The following is an 18383-nucleotide window of genomic DNA, read 5'->3' on the forward strand; positions in this document are numbered from 1 at the left end:
CTAGGTACAGATCCACCTTTACCTATCACCGTTCACTATATCGTCTGTTTAGATCAGCCATCATCAACTGGCCTGCATATTAGTTTGGAGTTCCGAGACACTGGCTGAGGAGGTAGTAGTGTGCAGTGTGTCAAGCCAAGCCAACGTATCCCATCACAGAAGCCAAACTTTCTGACCATAATTTACAATGTCTTCTTCGATTGTGTTCTACACGAGCATTGACACCTAACAGTGAACAGTTAGTGAGGGAAAGACGAATTAAAAAATCCAGGAAAACCAATACCAATAATTAGCGAAAATAATTTTTATCATTTGTTATTTACATAGTAATAAAATAATTTAGGCCTACTTCAGTCTTGTAACAGAAACAATAATATGTTTCATATGTTATACATATTAACAAATAATTGGTTTTGTGTCATATAATGTCAGGTAAAAAATGGATAATTTTATTTTATTGACGATACTTGAACAAAGAAATAGGATGACATGATTTAAATATTAGTAATGGATTCGATTTGTTTAATATTTTGTAACAGTGGAAATGCATTATAGGTCTGTATGTTCTCAATTACTTTAATATGAAAAAAAAAAAAACTATTTGCATTCAAACCCGTTGCAGTACATAATGAAAACTCAACATACTAGAACAATATGAAATATACAGACACACGAAAACATACCCCAACGATATTCTCAACACACAACTCAATTTCATACACTCGTTGACTCTACACTACAAATGCACCCACACAGGAAACAAGAGGCACTAAGACCAAGAACGACCAGTTCCGAAGATGACCGAAAATAGGTCGAAACATGTTAACAAGGTACGTTAATATTTAACACAAGAAAGTTCTTATCATACATATTCCGAAGTGATACAGTGTTAAAAGTTGTGTAATCAAGATGTATAACGAAAAAGTACAACTTGCTTGTTGTCTTAAACTGAAAAGTGATTTAAAAATCCAGGAAAACGAATGCTAATGAACAGCAAAAATAATTTTTATAATTTATTATTTACATTGTAATAAAATAATTTAGGCCTACTTCAGTCTTGTAACAGAAACGATAATATGTTTCATATGTTATATATAATAACAAATAATTGATTTTGTGATATATAGTGTCAGATAAAAAATGGAAAATTCATTTTATTTTATTGACAACACTTGAACAAAGGAATAGGATGACATGATTTAAATATTACTATTGGATTCAATTTGTTTAATATTTTGTAACAGTAAAAATGCATTATAGGTCTGTAAAATCTCAGTTACTTTAATATGAAAGAAAAAAAAAACTATTTACTTTCAAAACCGTTACAATACATGACGGGAAAATACATCTTGTTTCTTGTCTTAAACTGAAAAGTGATTTACTTATTACATAGTTTCTCTTAAAATAAATTAAGTACTTGTTCCTTCCGTGTTTATTTTTATTATAACTATTACGGTTGAACAAATGAACAGATGCTACTGCCATCACCTGATTCCTTCTCCCCTCAACTCCTGCTGCACAGTTGATGTCCAAGGGATAGAACTGAGCTAGCGAGCAAACTGTGCCTGCACCACTGCACCATAGTGCACTGAGATGACGACTCCTGATTTAGATATCATCCCACACTTCGAAGGAAATTGGATGGGGGAAGCGCGGCATACGTATGAAGCATGAATGTTGCCACTTCAACGTATCCAGACACTCAGTTCACTGACAGCATCAAACAGCAAAAAAAAATGACATTATCTCTTAACCATTAATTTTCGGATCCATGTTTACTGGAACCTTTTTGCTTATCTTCGTTTTTACTTCTCATCCCAAAATGTCTGACCATCACGTCTGAAATACCCTGTATTATCATTCATATCTCAAGTCTCGCTGGGACTGCATTCCTACAACACTAGCTTCCTCCTGCTATGTAGTAATGCTATCAGAACTCCAAGGATAACTACTGGGAAACATAATGAGAGAAATCTGAGAACTTGAGAGAAACTCGTTCAGAGAGAGATGAGATTGAAAATGGAACAGGTACTTGAAATGTTACATGTTCCAGACACTATTAATACAACAGAACCCAATGAAAATATAAAGTATTGACTCCATAAAAAAACTCGAACAAACTATTAATGAAGAAAGCCTAAAATTCCTGACCTTAAAAGCCATTAGCATAAAATATCAGAAGACTCCAAACTCCATGCAAATGTTGGAACAGGAGTTTTTAGTCATCTTTTTGCTTTCCATGTATCAGATGAGTTAGTTCACAGTGTCTTCTTCATGGCAGTTTGTTAAATTTTTTTCCTTATTGTTGTCATAAAAAACAAAGGTGCATGTATATCATTAGATGAGAAAAGTATAAAAACAAATGCAAGTAATCTTTCATCTCGTACATTTTATTTTTGACAGCTTCAAATGGCAATCCCGCCTCCCCAGATTCTCTACACTACATCAGTATTGTTCCAAACGCATATGAACAAGCTATTCAAGCTGTAGGAGGTATCATACAAGATTACGATTCTGACAAGATGTTTCCTGTACTTGGGTTTGGAGCAAGATTACCTCCTGACGGAAGAGTGTCTCATGAATTCTTTGTCAACATGCACCCAACCAACCCATATTGTTGCAGCATTACAGGTATTATATTCATCTTTCAAATATTCATTATTTTGTGATAATGTTGTCTAGTGACATTAGTTTATAAAGTTAACCCTTAAACCAAAACATCAGTTAATACTACACAATTAGAAATATATAGTCTGTATGTATCTGTTTCATTTTTCACAGCCTTATTACACTTTATATGTTTTATTTGATACTATAATATATGATTTAATGCTTTCTAGGCAATGAGGGACCAAATTTTAGTAACTCTCTCATGTTAAATTTCTCGGGTTAGCGGCCTTCCTATACTAAGGGCAGAAGAAATTGGCGGGTTTGGCAAACCCCTACTTCTCTACCCCGCTTCCTACACCCCTTATAACCTGCTTGGTGTATGGTCCTGTCCCAAATAACTTTCTCCTCCATTCATACGTTTTTCACTACAGAAAAACTTAGAAAATTAATAAAATAATAACGTAATTTGTAGTAATTACAAATAGGGCCTACGTTCTTTACTTAATATTATCATTTATAATATTTCGCAAGTTAAGCCATTTCACAAATATGTAAAGTGTAATGTAAACCAATATAAATCAAATATTTAGCATTGCACAAGTATTTTGTATTTATGTTTTTTTTTCTCAGAATATTATGTTGAAATAGTAAACACTAAATAATGTTTATGCAATATACTTACCAACTTCATAAATCACGATAAAATTAAAAATTAAAGTACAAAATATTAATGCATGCTTACTGTTTGTGGAATATGCATATTATTATAACATGAACGAGTTTCATAATGAAAGCACACTTACGAACGGCTTAGTTTAATAAAATAAATAACACAATAAATATGACACAAAAAATCGTTTTATAAATTGGGCACTTAGCACTATTCTGATTCTATGCGGTGAGTTATATTCAGTCTTGTTTCTACGTCTATATTATTGAAGTCCATCAACGATTCAATACAAGAAGTGTTGAAATAGTATAAAAAGAGAGGTTACTTGAAGGAAAAACTGAATGAGGTAGAAACAAATAGTAAGAATAAAAATATTCGAGATTTATGTTAGAGTATAAAGGAATTTAAGAATGGAAATCAGGCAAGGGTAAATGTGATCAAGGATGAGAATGGTAATTTGCTTGCGGACTCAAATTCAATCCTGAACAGATGGAAAAACTATTTTGGTCATCTACTAAATGTACATAGACCAGATAGAAATGATCGACACGAAATTCAAATACAAACTGCTGAGCCATTTATACCCGAACCCACACTTTCAGTAGTCGAAATTGTGATAGAAAATCTTAAAAAGTACAAGTCTCCAGGTATCTATCACATTCCAGCAGAATTAATACAAGAGGTCGGAAGTGCATTACGGTATCTAACGAAATTTATAAACTTGTACTTGCTATTTGGAAAAAGGAAATTGTACCAGAACAATGGAAGGAGTCCATAATTGTACCTATTTTAAAAAAGGGGGACAAGACTAACTGTGGTAGCTTTCGAGGAATATCACTTTTGTTGATGTCTTACAAAATTTTGTCCAATATTCTTTTGAGATGATTAACTCCATATGCAGATTAAATTATTGGGGATCATCAGTGCGGTTTTAGGTGTAATAGATCGACTATTGATCACATTTTTTGTATTCGACAGATATTGGAGAAAAAATGGGAGTGTAAGGCTACAGTACATCAAAAAGGCATATGACTCGGTTAAGAGAGGAGTTTTATATAATATTCTTATTGAATTTGGTATTCCCAAGAAACTAATTCGATTAATTAAAATGTATCTCAGTGAAACTTACAGCAGAGTCTGTATAGGCCAATTTCTATCTGATGCTTTTCCAATTCACTGTGGGCTAAAGCAAGGAGATGTGCTATCACCTTTACTTTTTAACTTCGCTCTAAAATATGCCATTAGGAAAGTTCAGGATAACAGAGAGGGTTTGGAATTGAACAGGTTACATCAGCTTCTTGTCTATGCGAATGACGTAAATATGTTAGGAGAAAATTCACAAACGATTAAGGAAAACACTGAAATTTTACTTGAAGCAAGTAAAGCGATAGGTTTGGAAGTTAATCCCGAAGGACAGAGTATATGATTATGTCTCGCGACCAGAATAATGTACGAAATGGAAACATAAAAATTGGAGATTTATCCTTTGAAGAGGTGGAAAAATTCAAATATCTTGGAGCAACAGTAACAAATATAAATGATACTCGGGGCGGGGGGGGCGGGGGCGCGAGAAATAAACGCAAAATAAATATGGGAAATGTCTGTTATTATTCGGTTGAGAAGCTTTTGTCATCTAATCTGCTGTCAAAAAATCTGAAAGTTAGAATTTATAAAACAGTTATATTACCGGTACTGGTTGTTCTGTATGGTTGTGAAACTTGGACTCTCACTTTGAGAGAGGAACATAGATTAAGGGTGTTTGAGAATAAGGTTCTTAGAAAAATATTTGAGACTATGAGGGATGAAGTTACAGGAGAATGGAGAAAGTTACACAATGCAGAACTGCACGCATTGTTTTCTTCACCTGACATAATTAGGAACATTATTGTATTGTATTGTATTGTATTGTATTGTATTGTATTTATTAACATTCCATGGTATTCATACATGCTTACAGCTAGAATATGGAACAAGTCAAAAAACTTAATACTATTATGAAATCTTAATTTGTAGTCACAGTCTAGATGAAATATATACACACGAGATTTACAATATAGTCTACTAGTACAACACATAGTTTTAGTATCAATTTCATGAAGTGTTATTGAATGTCATGAATTCACCTACAGAATAGAAGGCGTGAGAAATTAGGTACTTCTTTAATTTGGCCCTAAATAATTTTATGTTTTGTGTTTCATTTTTTATATCGATAGGGAGGCTATTAAAAATTTTTACTGCCATATAACGCACTCCTTTTTGATAGCACGATAGACTTGCCGATGGAGTATGAAAGTCATTTTTTTGACGTGTACTTATGCTATGAACTGTTGAATTAGTTACAAAGTTTTCACAATTACATACGAGGAAGACTATTAATGAAAAGATATACTGACAAGCCATGGGCATTATTTGTAGTTTTTTAAAAATAGTCCTACACGATTCCCTAGATTTGGCACCTACTATTATTCTAATTACTCTTTTTTGTAATAGAAGTATATTGTTACTATCTGTGGAATTTCCCCAGAATATTATTCCAAAACTCATTACCGAGTGGAAGTATGCAAAGTATATTGTTTTTAAGGTATTGATATTTACTGTCTTTTGCATAGATCTAATAGCAAAACAAGCTGAATTTAGTTTGGGGGTAATTTCTTTAATATGATTTTTCCAATTTAACACATTATCGATTTTTAAGCCAAGAAATTTGGTTGTTGTTTCTAATAGGGATCTGTTGTTAATTATTGCGCTAGAAATTTGCGACGTTGAATTTGGACAGGATTTAAATTGAATTATGTTAGTTTTGTTACAATTTAATACTAATTTATTGACTGAGAACCAGTCACATATTTTGAAGAGGATTTCCTCTGTTGAAGATCCAGACGTTTGAGATGAGCATGTATGGGCGAATCCAGAAGTGCGTATAGAGTGTTAGTTGGGAGACTGGAGGGAAAAAGACCTTTGGGAAGGCCGAGACGTCGGTGGGAGGATAATATTAAAATGTATTTGAGGGAAGTAGGATATAATGATAGAGACTGGATTAATCTTGTACAGGATAGGGACCGATGGCAGGCTTATGTGAGGGCGGAAATGAAGCTTTGAGTTTCTTAAAAGCCATTTGTAAGTAAGTATGTATTCCTTGAATACTGTGCGTATATAAATTATAATTAGTATTATCATTATGCTATTATTATTATTATTATTATTATTATTATTATTATTATTATTATTATTACTGTAATTTTCTGTTACACATAGTATAGGAAGTATAATTCTGTACATAACACTATTTCAGAATTATGTTCACAAACTTCCACCAGTCAATACATTTGTCAGTATATGACATCTTTTCTTTTGCAACGAATTCATTATAATTGCCTACACAGACAAATAAACAGTATCTACCATTATATTCATGCAAGTGTTAAATGCTGTAAATTTTAACTTGTTTTGAAAAATTCTAAGTAATGCTTAGTATTTATTAGTTTATATTTAAATACTGTATATGAGAACTTAATTTTGACAGGTGTGCTGGAGGCATATCGAAACTGCATACATAAAGTGCAACTTCATGGACCAACAAATTTTTCTCCTGTTATAAACCATGTGGCCCGCTTTGCCAGTGCATTTAGAGATGGTTCCAGTTACTTCATACTCTTGATTCTCACAGATGGAGTCATAACAGATATGCCTCAAACTATTCAGGTAACAGTATTATGTTGCTTATGAAAAGAAATTAACAGAAAACTTTTATTGTTCAGTGCCAAGTTCTGAATTCTTGCCTTATTTGTGATGTCAAGCAGTAGTGAGATAAATACAAGGTAGTATCCAGAATTCTCGGAACTGGTGCTGCTATTTGATCAGTAGTGTTATTAGCACGTTGGTGCGAGAGATGAAATACTAGCATATTTCACAAGTCAGTGTTCAATTTTTCAGACAAGAGAGTGGACACGTTGATGTTTTACATTCTTTTATTTGGAGTTGTGTACTTGATGTGTGGCAATTTTGTGTTCGATCTGAGAAGAGAACATGTGGTCATCAAATTTCGCTTGTTAGATAAAATCTAACACTGGAGTTACTGAGTAACAACAATATGCACAGATGATCCTGGGTTAAGAAATGACAATTGCTCAGACTGGTGTTTACGTGCAGAAGGGAACTACTTTGAAGATGATTGCAGCCACTAGATTCAAGCTGAGGTTTTGACCACGTGGCAGCACCAGTCCTAAACATTTTGAATACTATCGTGTATGAATAATGGCTTTGGCTTTAATATTTTGCATCTTACAGATATTATTAATCACAAACATAAGTCGTCATAATTTATTCGCATTCTTCTAATAAAGCATCAAAACTGCAGCTCTCTTCACAATCACAGTCAGATTATGCTGTCTCTTAAGTCTGAACAACTCCATATCTTTTTCAATTCCCATTTATTATTAGGATTTTCATTAATGGTAATACCAAGAGAATCTATTTTTCGTTATAATTATTACAATATGTCTTTTTTTTTTTTATTTATTATTATGTTGATGATGAAATGCCTGTTATTATTCGGTTGAGAAGTTTTTGTCATCCAGTCTGCTCTCAAAAAAGCTGAACATTAGAACTTGTAAAACAGTTATATTACCAGTTGTTCTGTATGGTTATGAAACTTGGACTTTCACTTTGAGAGAGGAACAGAGGTTAAGAGTGTTCGAGAATAAGGTACTTAGGAAAGTATTTGGGGCTAAGAGGGATGAAGTTACAGGAGAATGGAGGAAGTTACACAATGCAGAACTGCACACATTGTATTCTTCACCTGACATAATTAAGAATACTAAATCCATATGTTTGAGATGGGCAGAGCATGTAGCACATATGGGTGAATCCAGAAATGCTTATAGAGTGTTAGTTGGGATGCCAAAGGGAAAGAGACCTTTGGGGAGACCAAGACGTAGATGGGAGGATAATATAGAAATGGATTTGAGGAGGTGGGATATGATGGTAGAGACTGAATTAATCTTGCTCAGGATAGGGACCAATGGCTAGCTTGTGTGAGGGTGTCAGTGAACCTCCGGGTTCCTTAAAAGCTATTTGTAAGTAAGTAAGTAGCAATATTGATGAATTGCTAAGGGACACATTCACTGCAGAGACACAAGTCAGTCTGTGGTTCCTTAATTGTCTGTATACTTGCTGTTTTCTTTCCATATTCTTATAATATGATCTCTCCTTGGCTGGAATTGTTAGCCCATAGCTCCGGTCATAACTAATGGAAATAACTAACTTATAAGATACATTGCAACACCCAACACTTGAACTAGAAAAACCATATTGACATACAGCACTTTCTGAACTTCCTTGCAAATTGTAAAAAAGTGCCTGCTGAAGTTTGAACGTTCGGCCTCATCCTCTGGCAGAAACCATCTACTGTGTTTACCAATTGTACCACAGAGACATAGCAATATTGTATCCGATATATTTCCAAATGCACCGCTATGTCATGTATAGGTTCAATCAGTGGCGAAGTGGCCAAAAAAATATTTCACTCTATTACATGCAAGCTTGAATCTGCAGACTCCTACTTCCGTGTATCAAAATACTTGCATAAGACCCCCCCCCCCCTACAACCCCTTAAATTTCTTCGGTTGAATTCTGAAACACCCTATATGTATATATAAATTATATTGAGGCATGATTGTTACTTCTAACGAGACTTCTTCCTGACTGCTGACACTGGGTTGTTCACGTGCATAAAATATGATTTAACTCACTGTAGAGATTGCTTCATTTATTGGCCAGATATTTCTTCTGTGACTGTACATTTAGGACATATTTGATTTTAGCATGAACACCAACTAGTGTAAGGATCATAATTCAAATTTATAATCGCATTAGTGTTACAAGAAAATGGCGAAGGAATATCTTCTTTTACTAATTACTTTCACTCTTGTTTTAAGTTCTTAAATATACTGTTTTTCTCCAGAAATTACTTTACCTCACTTGTAAGTAAGAAAATTGAATAAGATTGGCTGCAAGGAAAGTAAAATGGAAAAGAACTTTTACCTTGAAATGATTGAGAAAGTGCACAAAGGTTGGGTCACTCTTTTTTTTTTTTTATGAAATCGTCTTTTACTCTTTATGGGATGTAGATATATTCTTTATGAATAAATTAAATTTTTCTGCATAAACATGTATTATTGTAATTTTTAGCCACTTTCACAGTCATTCTTAAACTTTATTTCGTGAATGCAGTATTTCAGTTTGCCAAATAAGTAATGACACCAGAATTCTGGCTCCAAAGAGCATCAGGCAAAAGTGGATATATCTGTATGTGCAGTTCACCATCCATCATCAGGACACAGGCCTCAAAAATGTTAACAGCGAGAACAACATGGTTATAGCAGACAGATGAAGGAACTGACATGACTGATCATTGAAGAAGCAAGTTTGTATACATAATTGTAGCAATTGGAAGTTTTCGAAGATTGTGCAAAGTAAGTCCCAAAAGTTGATGACAGATATTACATGTCTACTTTTGCCTACAATTTCTTGTCTTCAGTGATCTGGCAGTGTCTTATCATTGGCTATTTGGTAAACTTAAAGACTGCATTCCATGAACGAAGTTCGAGGATGACAACTTCTCTGTGATGGCAATGGAAAAGTGGCTCAAAAGCGAAGTTCCGAGTTTTACTGTGCAAGCATATACGATTGTGTTCTGGGTGACAGAAGGTTTGTGAAGGAGATGAGAATTGTGTAGGCCTAAACAGTTACAATCTGCCTCGATCTACATTTTGTGCAAGTAACAAAGCTTCAGAATGATCTTCGTAGTTGTAAAAATTCAAAATAGGCAGAAATGAAATGGATCAAAGAGAAAAGGAATATTACAAGAGATATCTTTTAAAGTATTTCTGCTTTCTTCTTCTTGAATGGCTTTAAATTGTTCTACACCTGTAGATAATTTTACATGACATTACCTGAATTTCTTTTTCACTTTTTAGGCAATTGTGTCGGCATCTGTGCTCCCCATGTCTATCATTATTATTGGGATTGGAAATGCAGATTTTGGGGCTATGGAAGTGCTTGATGCAGACACTGTTTCTTTGAATTCTGGTGGAATGCGTGCTGCAAGGGATATTGTACAGTTTGTACCATTCAATAAGTTTACAACCATGGGAGATCCTCACATGGCTAGAATCAGGTTAGCGCGGGAGGTGCTGGCAGAAATACCCACTCAGTTCATTGGCTATATGAAAACAAATAAAGTTGCACCGAAACCTCCACAAAAAAATGTGTGTATCCTACCACCTGACCCTGAACTTATTCAGACAGCCATTTAAATTATCTGTGATAATGAATACATTTCGTTATGGATATATTTACAATTTCAGTAATGTGGCATTTTGAGTTATCTTTAATTCCATCAGTTTGCTCTTTTTCATTAGCTTCTTTCGGTTTGATGCTCTATTTTCCACTGAATGTTCTGGAATTGAAGAGTAATTCTGCATACTGTATTATGATCTTTGAGTACCACTGTCTGTTTGTTTCCCTTGATATGTAAAAATGAAATAACATAACTTAACTTCGTAACAGTGTCTATTATGGAACTTCTTATCGACCATTGAAAAGTCTATACATATATTATTATAACAAACAAAGTGGTTTCAGTGATCCCAAATGTGACCATTGGAAACCAACCAACCACATTATTATAACCAAGTACAGGTATGTGCTACGTGATTTCTACAGATAACATCAAATTGTGAATTTAATGGCTTGAAACTGATAATTTGTGGTACTGTGTAAGCTTATAAAATGCTTGTTGTGTTTGTATATATATATATATATATATATATATATATATATATATATATCTGTGTGTGTGTGTGTGCGCGTGCGTGCGTGCGCGCACGCGTGTGCACACTTGCTTGTACAAACTTTATATTATAATTTCTACAACTGTTTGTAGTAGATGAAAAATATTCATGCAAGCATACAAATGACTCACTTATCATATGTAGTGAAGGACCAAAATTGCTTTAAACTGTCTATTTTAACTATTCCACAACACAAATAATGTTCCATTTTACAATCAATTAAACTTTTTATTAGTGAATCATTCTAAAAGTTTTAGGGTACATTCCATTCTTTTACAGTCCTAGGTACTGTTATTTTGAACAGTGACATTAAAAACGTTTTCCTTACATTTTTATTGTACCTTGTATTTGACTATACCATGCAAGCTTTGCTTAATCGTAAGTTTTAGTTGCCATGGTAATATTTTACACTGCATAGGTACAATCAGGACATAATTAAAAATGCAAGGAAAAAGTTTTTGATGTCACTTTATTAGCCATCCCCGTGCTCTTGGCTGCACTTTTTACAAATAAATATAATTGACTTAAATCTACTATATTTTCAAATACAGCTTTGTAATTACTTAGTGAACAATAGTTTATTATATGTTGTAGGTCGTTTGCTCCTGAATTATTTTCAAAGTTGTATTTAAAACTATGAATTTAACTGTTATTTTAAAGCAATGCTTTCTGGAGTTGTTCACTGAATTCTACTTATAATTTCGTACTATATTATACCTAACAGACAATTGGACAGTGTCTGAAACAAAATATACTTGTAAGAATTGAGGATTGTTACTCTCAGCTGGAAGAAGACTCCCAATTAAATGACAAGCCTATGCTTGATCATAATTGTTCGCATAAAATTGATTTCATGTATTTCTTTAACACCAAATGATGCCACTTGGAGTAAGGTGTTGTACTATCTTATGTTATTTAAAAAGTGTGGTGATAATGGATAGGCCTATACTCCTCTAAATAAGTTGTTAATTGGTAGTGTGGGCCCTTGAATCTCAGGAGAAACAGCTTTTCCAAAGTGCAACGTAATTTGTTATGCTCATTACTCCACTTTTTTTGCATTGCATTTATTGCATAGTTTATTCATTTTACCGATTTGGACTGAATTCAAATGAACATAATCAAATATTTGGATCATAATGGAATGCTAAGCTAACATTCTATTACTGCATAACTGCATACTAAATCAATATGTTCTCATTGTTAATTCTCTGAGAATGTTCAGCACTGTTTCCTCTTTGTCGAGCCTCCTAAGTTCGAACTCTGTTATCGGCAAGTTGATCAAAGCATTCCCTTGGTCGAGCTGCTGAAATGATTACATTTTTAATTGCATTGTTAGCTCGTAAACGAATCTCCCATTCTTCCTCACTCTTATTAAATCTCCGAATTTTATTGAATTTTATTTTATGTTGAGTCAGAAATGTTTCTGGATAACTGAAACTTTTGTTTTGGCATTTTGAAGTACGTTCTATATAAAAAGCAATAGGCCAGTCTACCTAATGTTAAGGGTTAGAACCATTTTTTTAGAGAATACTAACCGAAATTATTAATGTAGGTACTTAAATAATTGAAAATAACTTCAAGATTATAATACACCACTCTAGAGACATGCTATGTTCACTGAGAAAGTTATGTTGCGTACTTAATGGGCGAGAGTTCTCTATAGTGTACAACACTCCATACTGGATAATTAGCAAAGTAACATATTTAGCACGACTTGTGGTTTGTGGGCCATTCCATACCCCAACCTCCACTCCACTCACTGTGTGTGCAAGTCCTTATATGCTCGATCACTTATGGACTACAATTAACAATATGTAGCTCAGTCATAACAACCTCATACAATACCAGATGAAACTATAAAGTAATTACATAATTAAAGTAGGACATTTGGTCCAGGAAGCATCTGTTTTTGGTACAAGGATAAATCGTTTAACATATTTCTTAATTTAAATTGTATTTAAATAATTAAAATACGATCATTTTGGTCCAGAGAGCACACATCTGCTACAAAGATAATTTTTTGTCTTTTAATTGTTATTATATGCACATAATTAAAGTAGGATCATTTGGTTCAGGAAACATCCATTTTTGATGCAAGGATAATTCTTTTGACGTTTTTCCAAATTAGTCTTTAATACATCCTTTAATATATCACTCCAAACTATGTCAATATAGCGTGGATTGTGTACAAAGATAATTTTTTGTGTTGGCCTCAGTATTATGTAAATAAAAACAAATGAATATGGTACATAAATATTATTTCAGGAAACACAGGAAACAAATGTAGATAAATGATGAGCACAGAAACATCATTTCGTGACACTATAAAATGGCTCGGCTTCAGTGAGGTCAATGATAAAATACTAATTTTTACTCCATATATATTGTATTTTTGGTCCATGAAAAATACTCGTCTTTTACGACAAAATTCGTAAAAATATGATAATATTCCATGGACAAACAAAAATTGAAAAATGTATAAAATTAGTATTTTTTGTGAACCAAATAAAATTAAAGTAGTAGACCTATATGTTACCATGACTCACTCAAATAGTCCACGTAATCTATACTAATAATTAAGTTATGCAATATTTCAACAGTATATCAAGTTTTCTGTGTGTAAGGATCTGCTTTAATCCTACCTTATGGCTCATTTGTATTCAGTCATTGATTCACTCAGGAGTTACCGTAATGGCAACTAGCCTATGTCCATCTAGAGAAACTACACTCTTCAAAGGTGAAATAATTATCCAAATCAGTTGTGTAGGTTCTGAGATTATCTCATACAAACACACAAATGCTCTCTTTTTATGTATTAATATTAATATTGATAAACTTTTATATAATTTGCCTATCATAGAATACATTCGAATGGTGAATTTGCAAAACGACGTAAGTCCCTAGAAGTAGTTTTTGAGAAAATTAAAGAAAACTGTTTTTGGTCTCACTGAACCACGTACTGTTACAATATATTTTTTATATATAAGAGAAATAGTTTTATTATAAAAATTCTACTTTTGTACTCTTCTTCAGGTCGTAAAAAATGTAATTATGTTCTGCAAATTAACTTCAATCCTGCATCATAATTATTAGGTTACTGACACATAAACATGTTTAACTAAATAAATTTATACCAAAATCATAAAATAAACTTATTGCAATTGTTGAACAACATTATTTTGAACAATCTGTTAATCAAAAGAGCACAGACAACTCTTAAGAGTGTTATAACGAGACCACAGCTTAGTTTCTTCTTTCATTTCTTTGTTGTCTCATAAAATGTATGCACTTTTTCTTCATCAGGAATGTACTTAAGCATTTTACGAATGTCTTGAATTTTGGTTTCATTGATCAGGGATAAACCATTGTGTTTGAAAGTGTGGAGAGAGAATGATGCTGAAAATGATCAAGAAATAGAAAGGGAATTGGTTGTGTCACTGGCTGAATAGAAACTGTCTACTGAAGGATGCACTGGAAGGGATGGTAAACGTGAGATAAGTTCAGAGCAGAACAAGATGTCAGATGATAAACAACATTAAGATAGGCCTATATGGATCATATGCCGAGACTAACAGGAAGACAGAAAATAGGAAAGAATAGAGAATGCTTGGTTTTCAGTGGAAGACTTGCTCTTGGGAAAGAAAACTATGAACAGGAATAACCTTCCTTATTAGAAAATTCTGGAAAATATTGATAAATTGGTTCCAGGATAAAGATTTGTTGAACTGTTCCCTCAGTGAATGGTTTTGCCAATACTATGCCAATTTTTTCTGCAGAAAAGCAAAACTGCATAAAGGTTGACACGTTGAAGGATACTTTCTTTCCTATGGGAATAATAATTGATAATAATAATTTATTTCATTTTACTTGGCAGAGGTAAAGCCTTGAGGCCTTCTCTTCCACTCAACCAAGTCTATAATTAATACAAAATGTCCGTAGCAGAAATTGCTATGAAATTGACATTTCTTTTGTAAATGTGTGTCCACCAGTTATTGAAATCATACACACAATCACTTTCCACATTGGTAACTGCAAAATTTTCCTTTCCACTAGAATTAACTATAAGTTCACACATTTCCTTCATCATGTAGATCCTGTCCACAGGCCTCGAACTTCTTTTCAAGGCAGCAAATTCCCTGTGTGATGGCAAGAAAGAGTGACCTCTGATGGAGAAAAATCTGATGTTGAAGAAATGTTTCTGAGCACTTATTGCCATTAAGAATTTGAGTAGTGTGTTGTTCTTATTTTGTCCCAACAACTGTCGCAAAACAACCACAGTTCATTAATATACTGGATGGGATACAGTTACTGAAATAGTGTGCAGGAGAAAATTACATACCTCATTAAGACTTTTTTGGCCTGTCCCTCATGGTAGACATAAAAGGACATTTCACTAGTTTTCATGTTGTGCACAGAGAAAGCTGGGACAGTAAGCTGACGATAGTAGTACATATCCTGAACTGGTGCTTAGGCAAGCATACATTTTTCATGTAGTCAAATGTGACAGCAAGAAAATCCTCTCTCTTGATGCTTAACTTGGCTCCATTTTGCAATGCTTTTTACTTCAGCTACAAGTTTACCAAGATTACTTAGTATATTGCTTTTCATTTTCATGCTCTGTTCTTGAAACGTAATAAATTTTCTCAACTAAAGAATTACCAGTGACAACAGACAAAAAATATTTTGTCAGCTGCTTGTAGGATTAAAATTACATATTATATAAGTTTCTTCAGTACTAGACAGACAAAACAACTTAAGTCCAGGACTAAAGTCGTTTTACCCCTTAACCAAATATTCTGCTGCTAAGAAAAACTATACAAAAGTGGTGGATTAAAGTCATTCTGCTACTAAACGAAGCCCCTTGCACACAGTAACATAATCATGGTCTCAACTCAAAACCCCCAAATGTGGACTTACGTCGTTTTGCAAATTCACCATTCAATTATATCCGTATAAAAATAGTGTTAAATGAATATCTTCCGTTTGTTATGCAAGGCTGCCTTAAATAAATGCAGAGTCATTTGTTTTTACTTCATTGTTAGTCTGAGACAGAACTGACATAAAACGCATTGTTATTTTAAAACTGTTATATCTCGTTAAATCTCAGTCCTATCAAAATTTTACATAGAATAAAACTTGCGGGAAACTTTTTGTAAAGCAAATTTTGTTATGTAACATTTTCATAGAAAAAATCAATAATAAGTGAGATACATATTTTGATTTATACAATTCAGGCCCTCTTATAATCCCCCTTTCAAAGAAAGTATTTGAATACTATATAGTCTAAATTCTGAGTTGGAACTAACTCATCTTACATAACCATTATCGCGTGAAAAGGCAACAAACATACAGACAGACATAAAAAAAAACACAAAAATTTTAGAAATGCTATTTTTGGTCGCACAATACCAGTAGTTAATTATACATGTTAACACCAATTTAAAAAAAAAGTGAAAATATCAGAAAAATGTTGATTACAGTTTTATTATTGCTATAGATTTTTCTATTGTTGAATCTTTTAAATTTCCTGGGAAGGTAATTTATTTTTGTTCTTGATTATACCTATTTCATGAAATGATGCATGGTAGGTCTTGTGTCAAAGCTTTATGTTACTTTCTCGAACCTAACACTGAAAGAACTTGTGGCATGTTTAATTTAATATTTGTGAGACACACATGAATATTAATGTAGTGCTGATTAAAACATACAGAACTATGAGCAAAATATTATTACTCAGTTTCAAAATACGTCATGGAAGAAAATAAAAGGAAGTACCTCTGGCTAACATTAATCATATGTCACCAATAATTTATATTTAGGATGTGGTTGTTTGGGACGAAAACGCAAATAATGTTTGCACAGTAACTACAAAGACCATGCTCAAAATGATTGCAAATACAAAGAGTTTATTTTTTGCTTTCCTATTTTCTAAAACAAAAGTTAAAAATTAGCTATAAATGTTATTTAAAATACGAATAAATATGATTCTCTTCCTGATCTGCTGGAACACCAAAATCTCATGATGCGTATTAATTCACTATTTGTGAAGCATAACAACGAAGAAGATTTGGAACGTATCCTCTTAAACTGTCCTGTCACAAACATCCATAGTACTAATCTAAAATCTGCAATCCCTGTAACCTTGGACAATTCTCTCCAATATATACTGAATACACCTCAACTTTGGAATGTGGCTGCTGAAATATACAACCAGCATCGTGCTTTTTACCCATCATTTGTAAGAAGAGGAAGTTCATAGTGAAAAATAGTGGAACATGTGTTGCCAGCAAATAGCTGGATACACTTCGAAGATAGATAGAAAAACTTATTGCCATTTTTTGTCCCCTCAAAGCAAATGTGATACACTGCATTTCTGTTTTGTTATGGTGGCGTTCAGTACCTGCTATGAAAATTTTGTTCTCTATATTTTTGTTACTTTGTTATTGTTGTTCAAAAGTGTTAATTGTTTTCTATGTTCTAGCTGTAACCATGTGTCAATGTGTTTTGACGATTTGAACTAGTTTATTTTAGATATATTCTATATTTACCTAAATCTAGAATGATACTTCAACTCAGTGAAGTGTGGAAGAAGCATTCTGTATGATGAACAATTATATCATTGTCTACCTCACTAAATACGATATCGGACTATTGGAAATGTATGTTACATAGATTGCATTTCAAGTTAGTTTTTTTTAATTCAACTGACTGTTATAGTTCTAACATATTTATTGATAATTTCGTAACAGTCATGATTCATGTATTTTTTTTACAAAAGTTTTGTAAACATTTAAACAACATACCTGATTGTAATATTAAATGTATGACTTCACCATAAATTATTTAATAAAGACAAAAACATCTTAATGTTACCTTTTTGTTCAGTTCGTCATTTCGTCAATATTTAAACATGCAAATGCAAATAATTTCTCCCCCCCCCCCCACCACCACCAGTGGCAGTGTCCTTAACTTATTCAACCCGACTCTAAAAGCAAGCTCATAGATGTCACTAGTGCCGAGAAACATAGACCACTAGTTCATTAGAGCCTATTCAGAGTGCACCACAGACAGTAGATCTACATTACACTTGTAAATGTATGATGATGATGATGGTGGTGGATGTCCCAGAGGAACTGGAGTACCCAGAGAAAACCTACGTGTTGAACCCTAGCCTCCTGGTGTATAAACCAAGTGCTCTAGCACTGAGGCACCTTGTTGATTTAATTACAAAATTTAGACTTATTCTAATT

At 33.2% G+C, this 18383-nt stretch overlaps 1 protein-coding gene across 1 annotated transcript in view; it reads left to right on the forward strand.

Annotated features, from left to right (window-relative positions):
• LOC138690965 (copine-8-like) overlaps positions 1-18087 on the forward strand; it is a 63458-nt gene extending 45371 nt beyond the window's left edge. Inside the window, exons 6-8 of the mRNA XM_069812559.1 lie at positions 2404-2631; positions 6804-6982; positions 10258-18087. Of these exons, the coding sequence (XP_069668660.1) occupies positions 2404-2631; positions 6804-6982; positions 10258-10596 (746 nt within the window). The 3' untranslated portion in view covers positions 10597-18087. The remainder of the gene's footprint in view (positions 1-2403; positions 2632-6803; positions 6983-10257) is intronic.
• Positions 18088-18383: the final 296 nt, after the last annotated feature.

Source organism: Periplaneta americana, chromosome 16, assembly GCF_040183065.1.
Source record: "Periplaneta americana isolate PAMFEO1 chromosome 16, P.americana_PAMFEO1_priV1, whole genome shotgun sequence".
Classification (NCBI taxonomy): Eukaryota; Metazoa; Arthropoda; class Insecta; order Blattodea; family Blattidae; genus Periplaneta; species Periplaneta americana.